This window comes from Oratosquilla oratoria, chromosome 6 (genome assembly GCF_046742065.1).
Source record: "Oratosquilla oratoria isolate Oo_2021 chromosome 6, ASM4674206v1, whole genome shotgun sequence".
NCBI lineage: Eukaryota > Metazoa > Arthropoda > Malacostraca > Stomatopoda > Squillidae > Oratosquilla > Oratosquilla oratoria.
In genome coordinates this window covers 72,133,320-72,149,114 of record NC_134782.1, presented here as the reverse complement: position 1 = coordinate 72,149,114, position 15,795 = coordinate 72,133,320, and the positions used below count along the sequence as shown (strand labels likewise).

At 44.5% G+C, this 15,795-nt stretch overlaps 1 protein-coding gene across 1 annotated transcript in view; it reads left to right on the top strand.

Moving 5' to 3' along the window:
• LOC143026608 (G1/S-specific cyclin-D1-like) overlaps positions 1-15,795 on the top strand; it is a 64,865-nt gene that overhangs the window by 24,153 nt on the left and 24,917 nt on the right. The window contains exon 2 of the mRNA XM_076187296.1: positions 276-491. Coding sequence (XP_076043411.1) covers positions 276-491 — 216 coding nt within the window. The remainder of the gene's footprint in view (positions 1-275; positions 492-15,795) is intronic.

Below are 15,795 nucleotides of genomic sequence, written 5' to 3'. Positions count from 1 at the left end.
ATAACCTCATATGTGCGGTACTGAACCATTCCTGTTGTGCAAACAAGAAAGATATTAACCCTTTGATTTTTGCCAGCTGAATAAAATCGCTTAGTGTCAGCCGCTATCATGAAATCCAGTAGGTGGCGACACTCCGTTACGAGCGAGACACTCGTACGCCAATGTAGGAGTGGAGATTTCTCTCGCCTGATTCAAAGTTACTGTAAGGCGTTTGCCAGAATCAAATTCTTAACGGTGATGACACTCCTCAACGGTTTCATTTTTCTCCCCCGCAGGTCTGCCAGGAGGAGCGGTGTTCCGATGAGGTGTTCACATTGGCCGTCAACATGATGGACAGATTCCTTTCCCTCAAGAACGTCAGTAGGACGCAGCTTCAACTCCTGGGTACAGTCTGCCTCTTCTTGGCCTCAAAACTGAAGCAGAATCCACCTCTATCGGCCGAAAAACTGGTCGACTATACAGACGACGCAATCACAAGGGAGGAACTCACGGTAGGTTTATGGGACCATAGTTCATAATTATCGTACTACACAGCAGGTTGCCACTAGCTGTATTGGCTTTAGAGAACGGAACGACAAGGTTGTCGAAATTTGTATTCGGTTGACCAGCGCCACACAGAGACACCTCTCTAGCAGGCGTTGAGTGTCGGGAAAGGAAAAGTGAGGAGACGCAGTCGCTTTTGAGAATGTTATGTGTGTGGCCACATTCACGTTTCCAGTTCTTTGTACGGTTTAATTTCCCATACGTTGTATTGCACCATACCCCTTACATCTCACGGGCATGAGTATGCAATTAGTGTGCTCTTCCTTTTTTTATAGTAGTTGAAAACAGAAGTATACCCTACATACTTTCACCATGCGGAGGGTAGGTGACCAAAGAAGGATATGTTCACGTATTTATCAATTAAAGACCCAGGATTGAGTTGGTAGCATGGCCGTCCGGAGGGGGGGGGGGAGCAGTTGCCCCCGCACTGCCCCGCCCCGCCACCAAGAAATCCAGGGCGTATTTTAAACTTTGCCGGTCGTTACGGATAATTTCGTTATTCTATTTAAGTTAATGAATATCACAGTATGATTGATGAAAGTAAAAAAGTATCCCGTGTAGGTAATGTAGACATATGTCTGTGCAGCCAATTTGAAGTGTGTAGCTGAATATAGCCTTTTACCACTAACTGTCTTTAATTTTGCCCCCACCCCTTACCAAAAAAAAAAAAAAAAAATGCACATGCCCCTAGTTGATAGTAATAGGGACACCGCGATACGTTTGAGCCCAAGCGTTTTCACTCTTTAAATGCACACGACACGCCCAGAATATTTACTTTGAGATATTTCCGCTCATGAAGCCTCACCTACGATCCATCTGCGTGGAAGACAGCAAGGTCGGTTCAGTTGGAGGCTTTCTTCGTAGGTGGGCGATGAGAAGTTGGCATAGAGATGGAAAGGTATTCATGACTGTGACAGCAGAAACATCACCAACTATAACTGTGTACAAAATAACACGTGCAACAGGCGTGACATCACCACTCAGGACAACAGCAATTAGAGAATCGAGAGTGATTAAATCAGCAACAAGTTCCTGACGAAAACAAGAGTGTGCAGCTGTCATAGCATGTGGTGTCACCGGGTCCTCTTGCGCCTCGTCTCGTGGTAGTCTCATCTCGCCCATGCCTCTCACGCCTCCACGGCGGGGTCGGTCAGCGATGTTGAAGAGTCTGTTGCTGTTGAAGCTGCTTCCACTGCGACGTCGCCTCGGCCATCCCACATTTTTCACTTCTTGTTCAAGGATGTCGTGTTTTGTTTTTTCGGTGACACTATGAAGGCATTGGAAACGGATCCATTTTCGTCGTCCAGTCAGGCTTACTTAGGTAATCAGTGCCAAGAATGGAAAAACCTCATCCTGACCAACGGGTCAAGGATGATCGTTTAACGTGACGCCGAGGTGTACTTGAAAAAGGTTTTTCTTCAAGGCTGGCCACGATTACTTCTTGGATATGTCATTATATGACAGTTTGAACAAAAACCCAGCCAGTTGTTACGACGTAACTTGGCATCCTTAGCTATACAAAGTCTGAACAATATGCCTTTTCACCGTTGAGGGAGTGTGGAAGGTAGGATTGTCGGGACGATTTAAAACTCTGCTATTAAAAACTCTTAGTGTTTCTCAAGAAATATTATCTGTCTGTTGAAAGAAATTACTGTTTATCAGGGTACATTTTACATGGTAAGTTTGGAAATCAAAATGATATTGCACATATTGTGTGTGCATGTGTGTATGAATGTATGTTTGTAAGAAGATTTAAGAAGGAAATAAGTAAGGACTGGATTACCAACACAATGGTTAACGAATGGAATAGACTTAGTAACCATATAGTGAGCGCCGAAACTATCGATTGTTTTAAGAGGAGGTTAAATAACTTTATGGATGGAGATGATAGGTGGTAATGGACATGGAACTGCCCGGTGTAAGTCTTATGGTCTCTTGCACTCTCCTTCATTCTTTTGTTCTTATGTGCGTGTGTGCACGCAAGCAAGACGCGTCGCGATACATGGGAAAACAGGTGTTGGTGAGCGTGCTGGGAACAACTTGTTGTGCACTCTAGTTGGTGTAACGGGGGTAGATGTATCCAAGCTGTTCTTCAGCACAGTGCTAAGATTTGAGAGAATGTCACTCCTTAGCTCACTCCTCTCAATGTGAGACAGACGGATAGAAGGAAAGAGAAGTGTAAAAATCTCTCCGACATTGTGTGTCTGTCGTCAAAGGGAAATCTTGCCTAGGTTGAAGCCCCTTCAGTCTTCCTCCTCCTTTCCCTTCTCTTCCCCTTACTCTGTTTGGGAAAGGGTATTTTTTCATCAATAACCAACTTTTCTATCCTTCTGGGCAATGTCGCGCCGAAGGAACCCATGGAGATGTGGAATGGAAGTAGATGTAGGAGGGCAGTAGAAAATTGGCGATTGTAGAACTTATTTGAATTGTCCGTTGGGAAGTCACTAAAGTCCCGAGGATGTTGACTTGTGTTGTGAGTACCCAGTGCTGGGCTCCTGGGAATGGGAGAAGTAATTCAAAGTTCTGATCACGTAGTGCGCTCGAACGAAGTGAAACGATAATAAAAATTAAGATAAGCTAGTGCGGTTACGTGGGAATGAAAAGTACCTGCGACATAGAAAAATCCAATTATGGTTCTGGGCAGGAAGAGTATATCAGAATTATAACATTTTGTTCATTAAAAAAGTTCAAATCAGGCAGGTAGCTTACTCCTATAATGATATAAATTAAGCTGGATGCCCAGGTCGTCATTTTGGACGACCGGCTGTTAGCAGGAAGGCCTCATAATGTCGCCAGCACGAAGGAGAGAAAGGCAAGAGATACCTTGCCATTCTGTTAAAATAAGGAAGGATTCATTCATTTATGGAGGGTCATTGAGATCCTGACAGAATGCTTCAAATGGTGATACAGGATATGTTGTCATACGGCAGTGTCGAGTCTCTTGACCATTGATCCTGTTATTAACAGGACTTGACAGAACTGGGGATGGTAAACGAAATGGAAGGAAAGAGACGACGAACGAGAGAGAAAGGAGGCGAGCAATGGGAACGTTAAGGTGTCGGTCGGATGTTTATTGATCTGAGGTACGGCACAAGACTTTGCACTTAACAACATAGAGCTCTGTATCTTCATGGTACTCTACCCCTTCGTACCCCAAATTTTCTTCTATCCCTCTACAGATCAGAGCTACGTAGTACCTAAAACAGCCGGCAGGCTGTGCAGGCCCACTTGCAAGACAATATATCCTTTTATTACAGTGTTATATGATAAATATTCCTGTGAGCACTAAACAAAGCTGGTCAGAATTATCTTCACATCTCCTTCACCCTATAGCTGCTACTGGTCATCATCATTATCATGAATCTACAGCATCTACATTTTATTTTGTTTTCTGCTCTTCCTTCCTGCCCAACATCCCAGTGCATTTTCCCTTTCTATACCCGCCCGTCGCCGCCCTGCCTTTTGTATAGCTCAGATGCTGTTAATCACCACCAAAGCCCCCATGTCACTCACTCCCAACGTTATGTCTTCTTTGTATAGTTGGTTTACCTGACGTCTCTGTGGAACCCTCCTTCCTGTTGTGGAAGGTTTCTTACTTACGAAGGCCACGTACCTTCTGATTTTCGTTATTCATCAGGGCCCTTTCCATTAGGTACGAAACCGGATCTTGTCCCGTGACCAGCCGTGCTCATAGTGGGTGTTTTACCGCATATAATTTTGCTAATAAGGCTTTTTCTATGTATTGCATACAGTGAATATAGGGTATTTGTGTGTTCTCTTTCTTGAAGCCCAGACTAAGAAGCCTCCTGTCGAACAACACATCTTGGAGAAAATTTCAAGACCTTCTTGGGGGTGGCCTCTTTAAAGAGGCGTCCAGTTGTGCCAGTTTTCATTTTGGGTTGACCCCAAAGCAGCCCTGCTTTGGCCCATGCCCGCGAGTTGCTAATAGCCTTGTTATGTGATGTCACCATTGTCAGTGTGTTTGAGTCCTTGGCACCTGGATTGTGTTCTTTCTTCGTTTTTTTTTTTCTCAATGTGTCCCTTTGCATGCTTGGAGTGCACAATTTTTGATGATGGGGGAAAAAACGAGACGAGTAAGGTCTGTAGCGATGAGAGATGGCAAAAAGAAAGAAAAGGTGGGTTAAATTGGAAAAGGGAAGTAATGTTGAATTGAATGGGGATGATGGGCGACTTTTTTCCCTGTTCATCTTGATATACTCTGTAAATATTACAGCTTACTGTCAAAATCTTTGGTGGGAAACCGTTGGAACGATGTATGTAGGTTAGGGAAAAATGTTTGGGTTAGGATTCCACTTTGAACATAGTGCAGCAGAAGGAATAGATCCGTCGTGATCTTCCTTTGGCCCTATTACCTAGACGTGTCAGGAGAAACAAGTAACAAATATTCCTAGAGATATGTAATGTTGACTCAGCTCCTAAATGGAAGCCTTACAGTCATTTGTTGTAAGTTTTTATAATGTAGAAAGCTAACTTCTCAGCTTACTCCCCCTGTTGGAGTGCGTCATGGGCTCATCGCTAGGCCTGTATCACTACTCAACCCGGCGTTCGACCGATATTTGAAATGCCGGTTCTGATTGAATTTCATTCGCCCAAGTAGAACTTCACCTGTATCTTTCCCATAACCCAGTAGCACCAAACGTACGCAGAAAACCAAATTTGCAACGAATGTTGACAACTGCTTGGCTAGTGCATACGTAACGATATGGCAACGTCTATATTAGAGGACTAAAAGTTGTTTAATTATGGTTTTGTTTTAGTACGGGGTGCCTGCATGAACACAGCTCCTGTGGTGATTGACAGTGACTTTATTTTTTAAAAGACATTTACGTAGTCGTTCAATACAGGGTTCCTTACAGTGTAAATCAGGATCATCTTAGATACAAACTATTTGGTGGTTATCTTGCAAACAAAGGCATCAGTGAGTGAATCCATCCTCTTGAGAAAGGAGGCTTTACAGTTTCCTTCTAATCGTTTGTATTATCATCAGCGTTAACCCTGTTCTTAGAAAGCGCTGGCGGTTTCGTCGTTTCATCATTTGACCGAACTCGAATGACTGAAAAAGTCCGAGTGCTTGTGTGGCCCTGTGTACCTGATGATTGCAGATTATATGCACCTCGTTCCACTTGCTTATACCAAATTCGTGCCTGCTGGCTGATGGGTAGCTTTGGTCGCTCTCCCCGAAGAACGTGGTAAAGAAATTGCCGAGCATCTGGCCAAGCCGGATGGTGCTGTGCTTCTCTCTGCCATGCCGCAGTGTGGGACGACGCAACTAAGGTCCATGGACTCGACCGCGAGCGGACGAGTAGACTCGACCTCGGGGTCGCAGACAAGGCTGCTAAAGGGTCGACGGGATTTCTTTTGGACTCAGCCAGCGCCAAGCTGAAGCCGCCGCCGCCGCCGCCACCAGACGTGGGTGTGTTAGGTAACGCGGTGGGGCCTTGGAGCCTCACATTTTGCCCAAGAAGGTCATTGGACTAAGTGCGTAGGTCTGCTTGCATGCACCGGCGAGTTCATACAGACCTACAACGTAGACTTACATCTCCGGTTGGATACATGCTTATACTGTGTGTGTGTATGACTCTATGTTGATAATGTAGCCGTTTGTTACAAGTACATATACACACACAGCTTGAGTGTATTGATTATATATATATATATATATATATGTGTGTGTGTGTGTGTGTGTATTCACTTGGTCTTTGGATCACGTGTTGGACTCGTGATCGACAGCTATTTCCCTCCTGGAAGAGAGCTCAGAGCTCGTAGGTCCGATGTATGGGTAATGCTATGACCTTGCACACACACACACCCCCAACTCCCCGCCCACGAGAGTTGGAGTAACACCCCTCAGCGCTGCGATACTGATATTATTTCAGCCCCGGGCGGGGATCGAACCCGGACCTCCGTAGTGGCAGACCAGAGCTCTAACCACAGCGCCATGAGAGGTGTGTGTGTGTGTGTGTAGTACGCACACACACTCATCAAGAATGTTGCGTCTGTACATGTTTGCACCCGTAATACATCGACATACTGGTTTGTCTGCCAAGTATGTGAACTCAGGCTTTAGGCAGAGAAATGGAAGATTCAAGTGTTGGAGATCGCCTCACTGACTCTACAGAGTAAGAAATAAGTGGTAGTGGCCGGAGGAATGGACTTAGTTAAAGAGGAAGAGGAAAAGTAGGAGGATCAAGATCAGCAGCCGTGGTAGAGCTATAAGACGTCTGGAGAGGAAGAGCAGAGGAGAGGAGTACCATTGCAATGACGTGTTCATGTTATGTTGATTGCACACATGCATTCGGAGAATCACGAACATACATGGACGTACACAACAACCTATACAAACGCGCGCGCGCGCTTACACACACACACACACACACACACACACACACACACACACACACAAATATGTTTCATCCTTTTGTGGAATCTTTATTGCCGGGCGTTTCCGTGTGAAGCCTCGTCCCTCCGAAATGGTGGACGAAGGGGGCAGGATGGTTGGCACGGCGGGACGCCTGCGATGTTGGTACGACCGGTTGTTGTTGGTAGGAGGTGGGGGATCGTTGTGTTGGCAGAAGAGGGTGTTGGTTGGCTGAAAATAGCACAGGTCGGGATGTGATGGGAATATTGTCAGGACCAGGAGCGTCTTCTTGGAGACGTCAGTGCAGCATGTCTTGACGACGGGCTGTGTTGGAATGCTGGAGTGTGGTGATTGGATAGAGGTATTCCTGTAAACTGGTACGGTAGCACCGGGTGTGTGGGCTTGGCAGAGATGGACGCGCGCACATGTGTGTATGTGGTATGTGTGTGTGTGAGAGAGAGAGAGAGAGAGAGAGAAAATCTGGAGAACTCCATACATTACCGATATGTTGGTGCTGTTCCACAAGGTGTTGTGGAGGTTAGGGTGTAAGGGTTGCTCTTGATGACAGGAATGCGTGGGTACTTTTGCAGTGTACATTAGAATGAGTGTGGGTGTGTGTAGGGCTGCTAGTGTTGGTAGTGCTGTGAACCACCCTGTGGCAGCGGCGGCAGCAGCCATCTCGCCCGCCCTTGTCGCCGGGGGCACGGCATGGTTCTCTCGCCCACCCAGCGGATTCTGAGAGTCTTGTGGTCTGTATTCTTCCCCGACAGCCTCTGGTTCCCTCCCGACTCTCCCCCGTCCTTGTAACACTGGTGCCCTTCTCCCCTTCCTCCTTGTGTCTATTACCTTATACCGGCATTTTCTTTGTGCGCGCATGCGTGTGTGTGTTGGAGGACTTGCCGGTTGACTAGTCGTTGGCAGTCAACTTACCCCTCTGCAAGTGCGGGTCTCACACTGGCAATGGTCATTAGTAGTTGTGAAGTCGTCTTGGATTCAAATTAATAAGTACTTTTGAACGTTTACGTGTGTGTGTTCACACTTTAAGAAGGTAGCTATGACTGCATAACGTTAGTACAACCGTCTTTTTTTCAAATGATCACAAACCATTGAGAAAATGTTGAACCAGGCTTGCCGTAAATATTGTTGTGTTCATTATCATTCCATGACTAATGCACATATCGTCGTATGTTGGATTTTCTCTCGTTATCTTTTACGATTCTTTTTTCCACCTTTACCACATAGCTCTCAACAGGTTGGTATCCTTTAACAGATTTTGCGCTAATTAACGACAGGCATTATTGGTGGCGGGAGCCTCGATTAGAATTAGTATAATATCAAGAAGAAATCAAGCCGAAGATTATACAGTGCCTTTTCCGTTCACCCAAATGTTGTATGCTTTCCATGGCTTTGTAGATTCAGTTACTATTGCTTACCAGAACGTGTATTATCTCATATCTGGCCGGAAAGGCGGGTTTCCCTCGCTCCGGGAAAGTGTGTCCGTTTAATACGAATCCTCACATGCCTCCCTCTTTGTAGATGGTCATGTTCCATTTCAACGCTTTAGCTTGCCCACCTAAGCTCACTTCGTGGCCAGTGTTAAAAAAAACCGATATGCCTTTCCAGCTGTGGGCAAATATTTGTCATGCAGCAAGTATCATGAAAGAATAAGCCTGATGGGGTTTAATTGTAGAATCCCCCCCACACACTGATCAACTGTAGAATCCCCACCCCCAACTACAGTACACTCAATTGTAGAACCTCCCACTGATCAAATGTAAACTCCACCTTAATTAACTTAAGTTAGTTTAGGTTTGCTTAGGTAAGGTTATGTTATGTATTACAAACCATAATCAACTGTAGAATGTTAGATTATGTATCACGAGCCATAATCAACTGTACAATGTCCACCCCAGCACTTAACTATACAATATCCACCCCGCGCACGTGGGTGGAGGGGGGATTATACAATTGATCCAGTAATGGCAATGAAAAATACTAAATCAGCAGATATAATTCTGTATGTGAAGCCTTAATGATAGTAATACTATACGAGTAACTGGATTCATATACCAAAATGCCCGGCATTTTTCTGGCAACGAAACCCGGTTGTAAAAGAAACGTCTTCAATTTCTTAATTCATTTGTATATATTTATGTGCTTGTTTTGCAGACCCTGGTACGCAAAACCATTGCGCTTATAATTTTTTCGTGAGAATTATGTATTCTTTCTTGATAGAAACTATGTTTTAACTCCAATTTAGGTAACCATCGACCTGTATGCGCTGCCATCCCTGTGTTCTGGGAGGAGCTGTGGACAAGGCTCTTGACACGTTACAATTGTCCAAGCCTTTGTGACATATTCGTATTATGTGTTGTGCGAATGATTAATCATTGCATTCCGTAGAGGCAACAAACGCCGTGACAGTGCATAACCACACTCTTCTGTAGTATTGCTGATCATCCCAGGCAAAAATGAGAATAGTTTCGTTGGATATATCTCGCAGCCATTGAATCATTCAGTGCCTCTTTATCAAAGGAGTTGAACTTTCTCTTTTAAGGTGCAATTGGCTGTGGTTAGACGAATCAACTCAAGCTCTTGGAAGCCACAAGAAACCACGGCATACCTACAGATATAGTGACGAAATTGTAATTAAACGATTTAGTGAGTGAAGTCTTCTCATGTAGTGAACAGCGCGGATGATTTAATGTTTTTAGCATGGTCATCACTTTGAACAGGCTGGTGGTTTTAAAATCTTAGTTTCATGACATCAGACTGGCGTTCGAAGTGAGCATTCTACTGCAAACTTCCCTCACCCCTCAAGGGTGAACAAAGAAATTCTGATCATTGAATATGCTTAACATATACCGCGAAGCGCCTCTTGCTGTGGTTGCGTCTAGAGGAGAACCTTGGTGGTAGTTTGTTGTGTTATGTTTATCGGGGTCATCTTCGCGGCTGACCTATGAGATACTTGGCAGCCCTGAAAACGCTCACCAGGGTTGGATCATTAACACAGTATCTTTTTTAGGCAGTTCCCAAGGCCAGCACCAAGCAGCTGTTGTACTGCTACTGATGCAATGACGACGGCAGAGTGAGAGGCGCCCTTGTGCCTCACGCCCACATCACGGGTCAAGTGGGGCCACGAAGCCTTCGGGGCGCGACGGTTGCTGTTGCTGCTGCAGTTCCAGCTGACCCCACGCTCGTCCTCAGTTGCTTATCATTGTTTCCTCCCTATGTCCATGAATATGTTTAAAAGATTTTAACGATGTATCTGTTCAATATTTTTCTGAGGGGAAGGCTTAGTAGTCAGAACGTCTGGCTGTTTAGACATCGTGTGAAATCCTTACTCTTCATTCAGCTAGTACTAGATATATGTTTAAATTCATAACTTGTCTAGATTCGGTAAATATGTGGGTTTTAGTGGTAGCCAACTTTAAACTTTTACTTTTGTTGAAGGGCTGCGCTTCGAGAGGTTGGTAACGCCCGGCTGTGTACAGTTGGCAGCTATGTATTTTCGCAGTCGTCGAGATGAACACCGGCGTTGTAAACAGTCTTAGACCTACAGTACAACGAAGCATCTAGAATTAAAATCATATTATTGTTTATCCTACACAGGGAACAGGCATCTGTTCATAGAGAGTTATTGAACATACTTTTGTTTACAGTTGGTTGCCAGTGAGTAAATACTCGGGGATTTATTTTGCCACGCCGAGGAAGGCTGTCAGCCCGACTCGGCACGGCGCGGCGTGGGGCGACCAAGGGATGTCTGAGACAAGTTCATTTGTCTTTGGACTATAGTTGAAAGAAGGAACTCCATTTTTTCTTTCCAACATTTTGATATCTGTAACGGTGTCCCGTTTTCTGCGCTAGTATTATTCTGTGTTCTCATGGAACTGCACACATCACATCAAAATCACCTTGTCACTTGTCATTTGCACTTCAAGAAAGGATGATCACTTGGTGAGGATGAATAGTGAAATGTAGTTTAAAAAAAAATTACAGGGGGGGGGGACGAAATTACTTCGAAAGGGACGGACCTTGAGGATTTAAGGCATTCAAAGGCGAGATGTGAGGATGAGTGTACTTGGGAGAAGAGATGGCGAGGGGGTACTGCAGGGAGACAAAAAGAAGTAGAGGCTGCTGAGATTGGAAGGTGGACAGTTGAAGGAGGAGGAAGTGAAAGGTGTATGTGTGTGTGTGTGTGTGTGTGTGAAAAGGGAAAGGGCTGAGCGTGTGTGTACAGGGGGAGAGCAGCATAAAATTTATAATAGCTGAGCATTGAGGCCAAAGCAATTTCACTTTGTCTAAGGCCGCTTCCCTTCCCCTGCCCAAGTCCCCCACACCTTCTGTACCCACATGCCCCTCCCTCCTTCCTCCTCACCTCCACCATTCCCTGCACTTTTTTGTTCAAAACTTATCTGTATATACCCAAAGGATTGCCCCCCCCCTTCGTTTTCCCCTGATCTGCCGCCACGCACAACACCCAAGTCCCTCACTTTCACCTCGCCTTCTTACTCATCCCTCCTTTCCCACACCTGTCGGTCCTCCACTCTCCTTATCACCCTATTACTATACACACTTCGCAACCTGAGGGTTGTTTTGAACAGTATACCGTGTGGCACCTTGCGAGATCAGGTTCGAATCCAATGGATACCGGTGATTGGCACTTACCCATGCAGTTAAAATACATTTAGTGTCTCCATCGGTCGCGCCGAATATATTTATTAAATGTTGACCTTATTCTCTCAAAGTTGTTCGTTATCATGGTGTACAATTTCGGGACCCGCATTTTCGTAATACAGTAGACTCGAGAGCTTCCATCCATCAGGGAACATCGACTCGGTGTCAACCCATTGAACAAAGTGTTGTGTTTTCCAGGTTCTTCTTAAGCGGATGGCGACTGTTTATCAGAGGAGATTTGATACAAAACTGGGTTAAACGTTTAAACGAATGTATTAGGGACAAATTTATAATTTTCTTACGATGTCTTTCGGTTGCCAATTCCCTGTTATCGCCCTGGTCGTCGTCCAAGCCAACCCTATCAAGCCCCAACTGTTTTCAACCCTACACACCACCTTTCCCCACACTATAAGTTTTTGATGTTGCTGCAGGCATAATCTTATCAAAAACAGTCATTTTCATCATTATTACCCTCTTCACACTTTGAAACCATTATGTCCTATTTTCCTCGCCAGCCTCATCTCTTTCCACCCCCGCACACCCTACCCCAGGTACCATCACTTTTCCCTTTTCCCTCCGTTTTATGTCGACACCTTCCCGCCCTGTTCGTGTCGGTCTGTCTGTGTTCGCATCGATAAAGTTCATGCACTAGAAAATTGGGCAGTCTGCAAGGGACTACAGAACTACGTCATCACATTTTTTATATGTTTTCGGTTGGGCTGATATCGGCTAAACTGACCTTTTGGCACAAGTGCCTTTGTGCTGTTGAACCGAGTACCCGTGGCGTTGACTAGTTTTAAAGTATGTAATAGTTTATTGTTGACTTTACTTGTATGCTGAACAAGGGTATTGTTTATTGCTTCTTACCCTTTTGGATAATTTCATAGAATTCTTATAAAGAAAATATTATAATCGATCACCTCAAAATTAGATGTTTCCATTGTGATCAAGCTAAATAGATTTAGCTGCTATAAACCTTTGAACAACATTGTTAGCATTGCTGTATTTCTCCCTACTGAGCCCACTTAAATGACGAGTAGTTGTGACGTACATGAGCAGGGAAGGGGGCTGATTAGATAGTACAGGTTGTGATAAGTTTAAACAGTAAACACAGCTAGTGTTATACATATCATGTCTTTTTTAACGCGCGCGCGCACACATACACACACACACACACACACATATATATATGTGTGTGTGTGTGTGTGTCTGTGTGTGTGCGCGCGCGCGCGCGTGCATGCATGCATGTATGTATGTGTATTTACCTCATTGTAGTATACAGGCATGGAGCAACACTCGCTGGGTCCGTCTCCTATTCTATATATTGTATATATTTTGAATCATACCAAGCCTCAAATACATGTACAGTTCAAACATAATCTATATCCTTGATCTCCAATTATCACATTTATATCTGAACTTATGTATTGTTTGAGCTTGGGTTATATCACCCCTTTAAGCAATTCCATTTTTTTATGCATCAATATAGAAAACTGTATTTCTTCACATCCTTTAGACATGTGGTCTTTCTTAATTTGTTCCCATCTTTAATCAGATCTTTTCTCTCAATGCAATTTGTCACCTTTAGTGATATGAATACTATAATCATATCACCTCTTTCTCTTCGATTTTTCATAGTTGGCTGACCCAGTGTTTTTAGTCTTTCTTCATATCTGCCAGGGTGGGGACCAGTTTGGTTGCTGTCATTTCTGTTCTCTCGATCTTGCTTATATCCTTCACTTTGTTTGGGGACCATACTACTTGTGCATATGTCTTGGGCGGATCAGGGTTTCGATTTTTATTTCATCCATAGAGTGAAACGCCATTTTAATCTTCAGCAGTAGACCGTATGTCTTTCCCACAATCTTGCCGATATGTCTGTCAGGTGACACGTTGTCTTTTATTAAAACTCCCAAATCTTTCTCCTCTGTTGCTTTTGGAATAGGTTCACTCCCCAAGGATGGTCTTTTGCCGCTATCGCCCATTTTCAGTACTTTTTTTTTAATTATTAAATTTAATTTTCCATTCTTGGCTCCATGCAAAAAGAGTGTCTAGATGTTTTTGCAATAGTCTATCGTCCTCGTTTTCCACTCTCATGATTTATATCTGCAAACGTGTTGGCATAGCTTGTTGTTCCCTCCATCATGTCATTGACAGACAAGAAACATTATTAGTGCCAACACTGAACCTTGTGGGTTTCCGCTCGCTACTGCACTCCTTCATGGCATCGTATACTCTACTACTGTCATCGTGTATCCTTCGAAAAAAAAATGTGTGTGTACGTGCGCACGTATGTGTGCACTTTTCCCTCCTAGTCTCTATTCTGTGGGATGAGTAGCTGCCTTGACGACGTACGTGTGAACATGTGTTTGTGCCTGCATTCTTGCGCTTATTTGACAATTTCGAGAGGGCGCGGATTGCCATGGAGGGTATCGAGAATCGTGAAGTTTTCTTCGTTTTGTTGGGGTTTCTATATGAACAGTATTTTTAATGGGCCCGCAGTTATGGATATGCAGTGCGTGCTTTTGTCTAACTCGGTCAGAGCAAGGCATAATTACAAGACGCCATCATGGCTTCCCAACGCTTCCCCGCATTGAAGGCATTGCAGTCCAGTGTCACATTTTATAGTTTGCCTTTAATCTGCATTGTCGAGTTTTTTTCACATTGGTTTCAGCCTGCATTCATAACCACACCCAAACTATGAACTGTCATCATATGGACATTACAACTTTTCCAAGCCGTTGGCATGTTTAAGTCCCATGCGTGTATAATAACACTCATTCCAATGCATACACGTCTCTATACTCACAAAGAGTGTGTCAAGTACTTATGTATATTTAACCATCGCTAGAATCACCTTGCATGAGGTACCTGTATATTTTTCCCGGTGTGAACAGTATACGGTCCACAAAGGCCAGTGTGGTAGACGGCATAACATTGAAGCTAAGCGCATCGATATGTCTGACACAGAAAGATGCAGGAATAAAGGGAGACGACGATGGCAGAAATGCTGAGTGATCGAGATGGAAAGTTAAACAAGAGCAATGGAGGAAATAAGAAGTGGTGTGGTGTGGTTCCCGTCTCATTATCGCCAGTTTAAATGTGCTTTGAATTAGTGTTGTCCTGGATAATTTTTCTGTGTGTGTGTTTGTGCGTGCGCTTATCTGTTGGTAAAGGAGGGAGACTGTGGGGGAGTAGGTGTCAAGCTGCACGGGTCAGGTCTTTCCAGCCAATTTTGGTAATTGGTCTGCATGTTGAGGCCTCTTAGCCTGCACCTGTCAGACACCTCCCAGTTTGCACATGCCAACGTGATACGAACCAAAGGGGCCTCATCCCAGCTCGACCCCGAGTCCACGGCGCCAGCCTTCACCACCAGCGATTCGCCCTTGTCATTTAAACCAACTACCCTATAAGGCACTGTTCCTGTCCCAGTCTTCTTCTTTCGTTAAGTCATACCGCAGTCTCATCAGATGGCACCAAAGGCCGATGCATATCGCCCACTAGGTATACCACTAATAAATCTAGACGCGATCACGTCACACACCCCTGGATCATCTTTTGAGTGCGCGCGCGCGCGCCTGCGACCTTCTAGGCAAAACTTGTTTGTCTCACGTGTTGTGTTATCTAGTGGGGCTTTAACTAGGTGCAGATTACATACCAAGACGGGTGAAGGTCTGCACGAATGAGACCGGCACGCCACAATGCTACATGCTTTATGGTACTCAACTAAGAACACAGTCGGTAACACACACCATCCACGCTGTTTGCATGGGGAGAAAGCCCATCGTGTTTAACAGAATTTCATTGGTTCGCATGCAAAGTATCATGTGAGCACTTGAGAAATTAAATTCTTTGACAGCTTGCTCGTAAGCATTTTAAAAGGATCAATTTATGTAATAGGAAAAAGTCTGCTATTGATAGTCTTGGTAGGTAAACAGATTTCGTTTGTTCATTCACGACGAATTACAGTGCGACAGTTTTCTACACTCTTGTTACCAGACACAAAGTGCCCCCAAAATATGGAGGAACTTAATTTTGCGAATTGTGACGTTGTTACACCTGCTTATGTTACGGTACTCGTGCCACGCCGGCTAAATAAGCCCACGACGCATACCACTTGCGAAATTATTTCACAGCCTACCGTGTTGGTCTTATAACATGGCACATCTTACTAATGTAACACAATCCGCACCGCA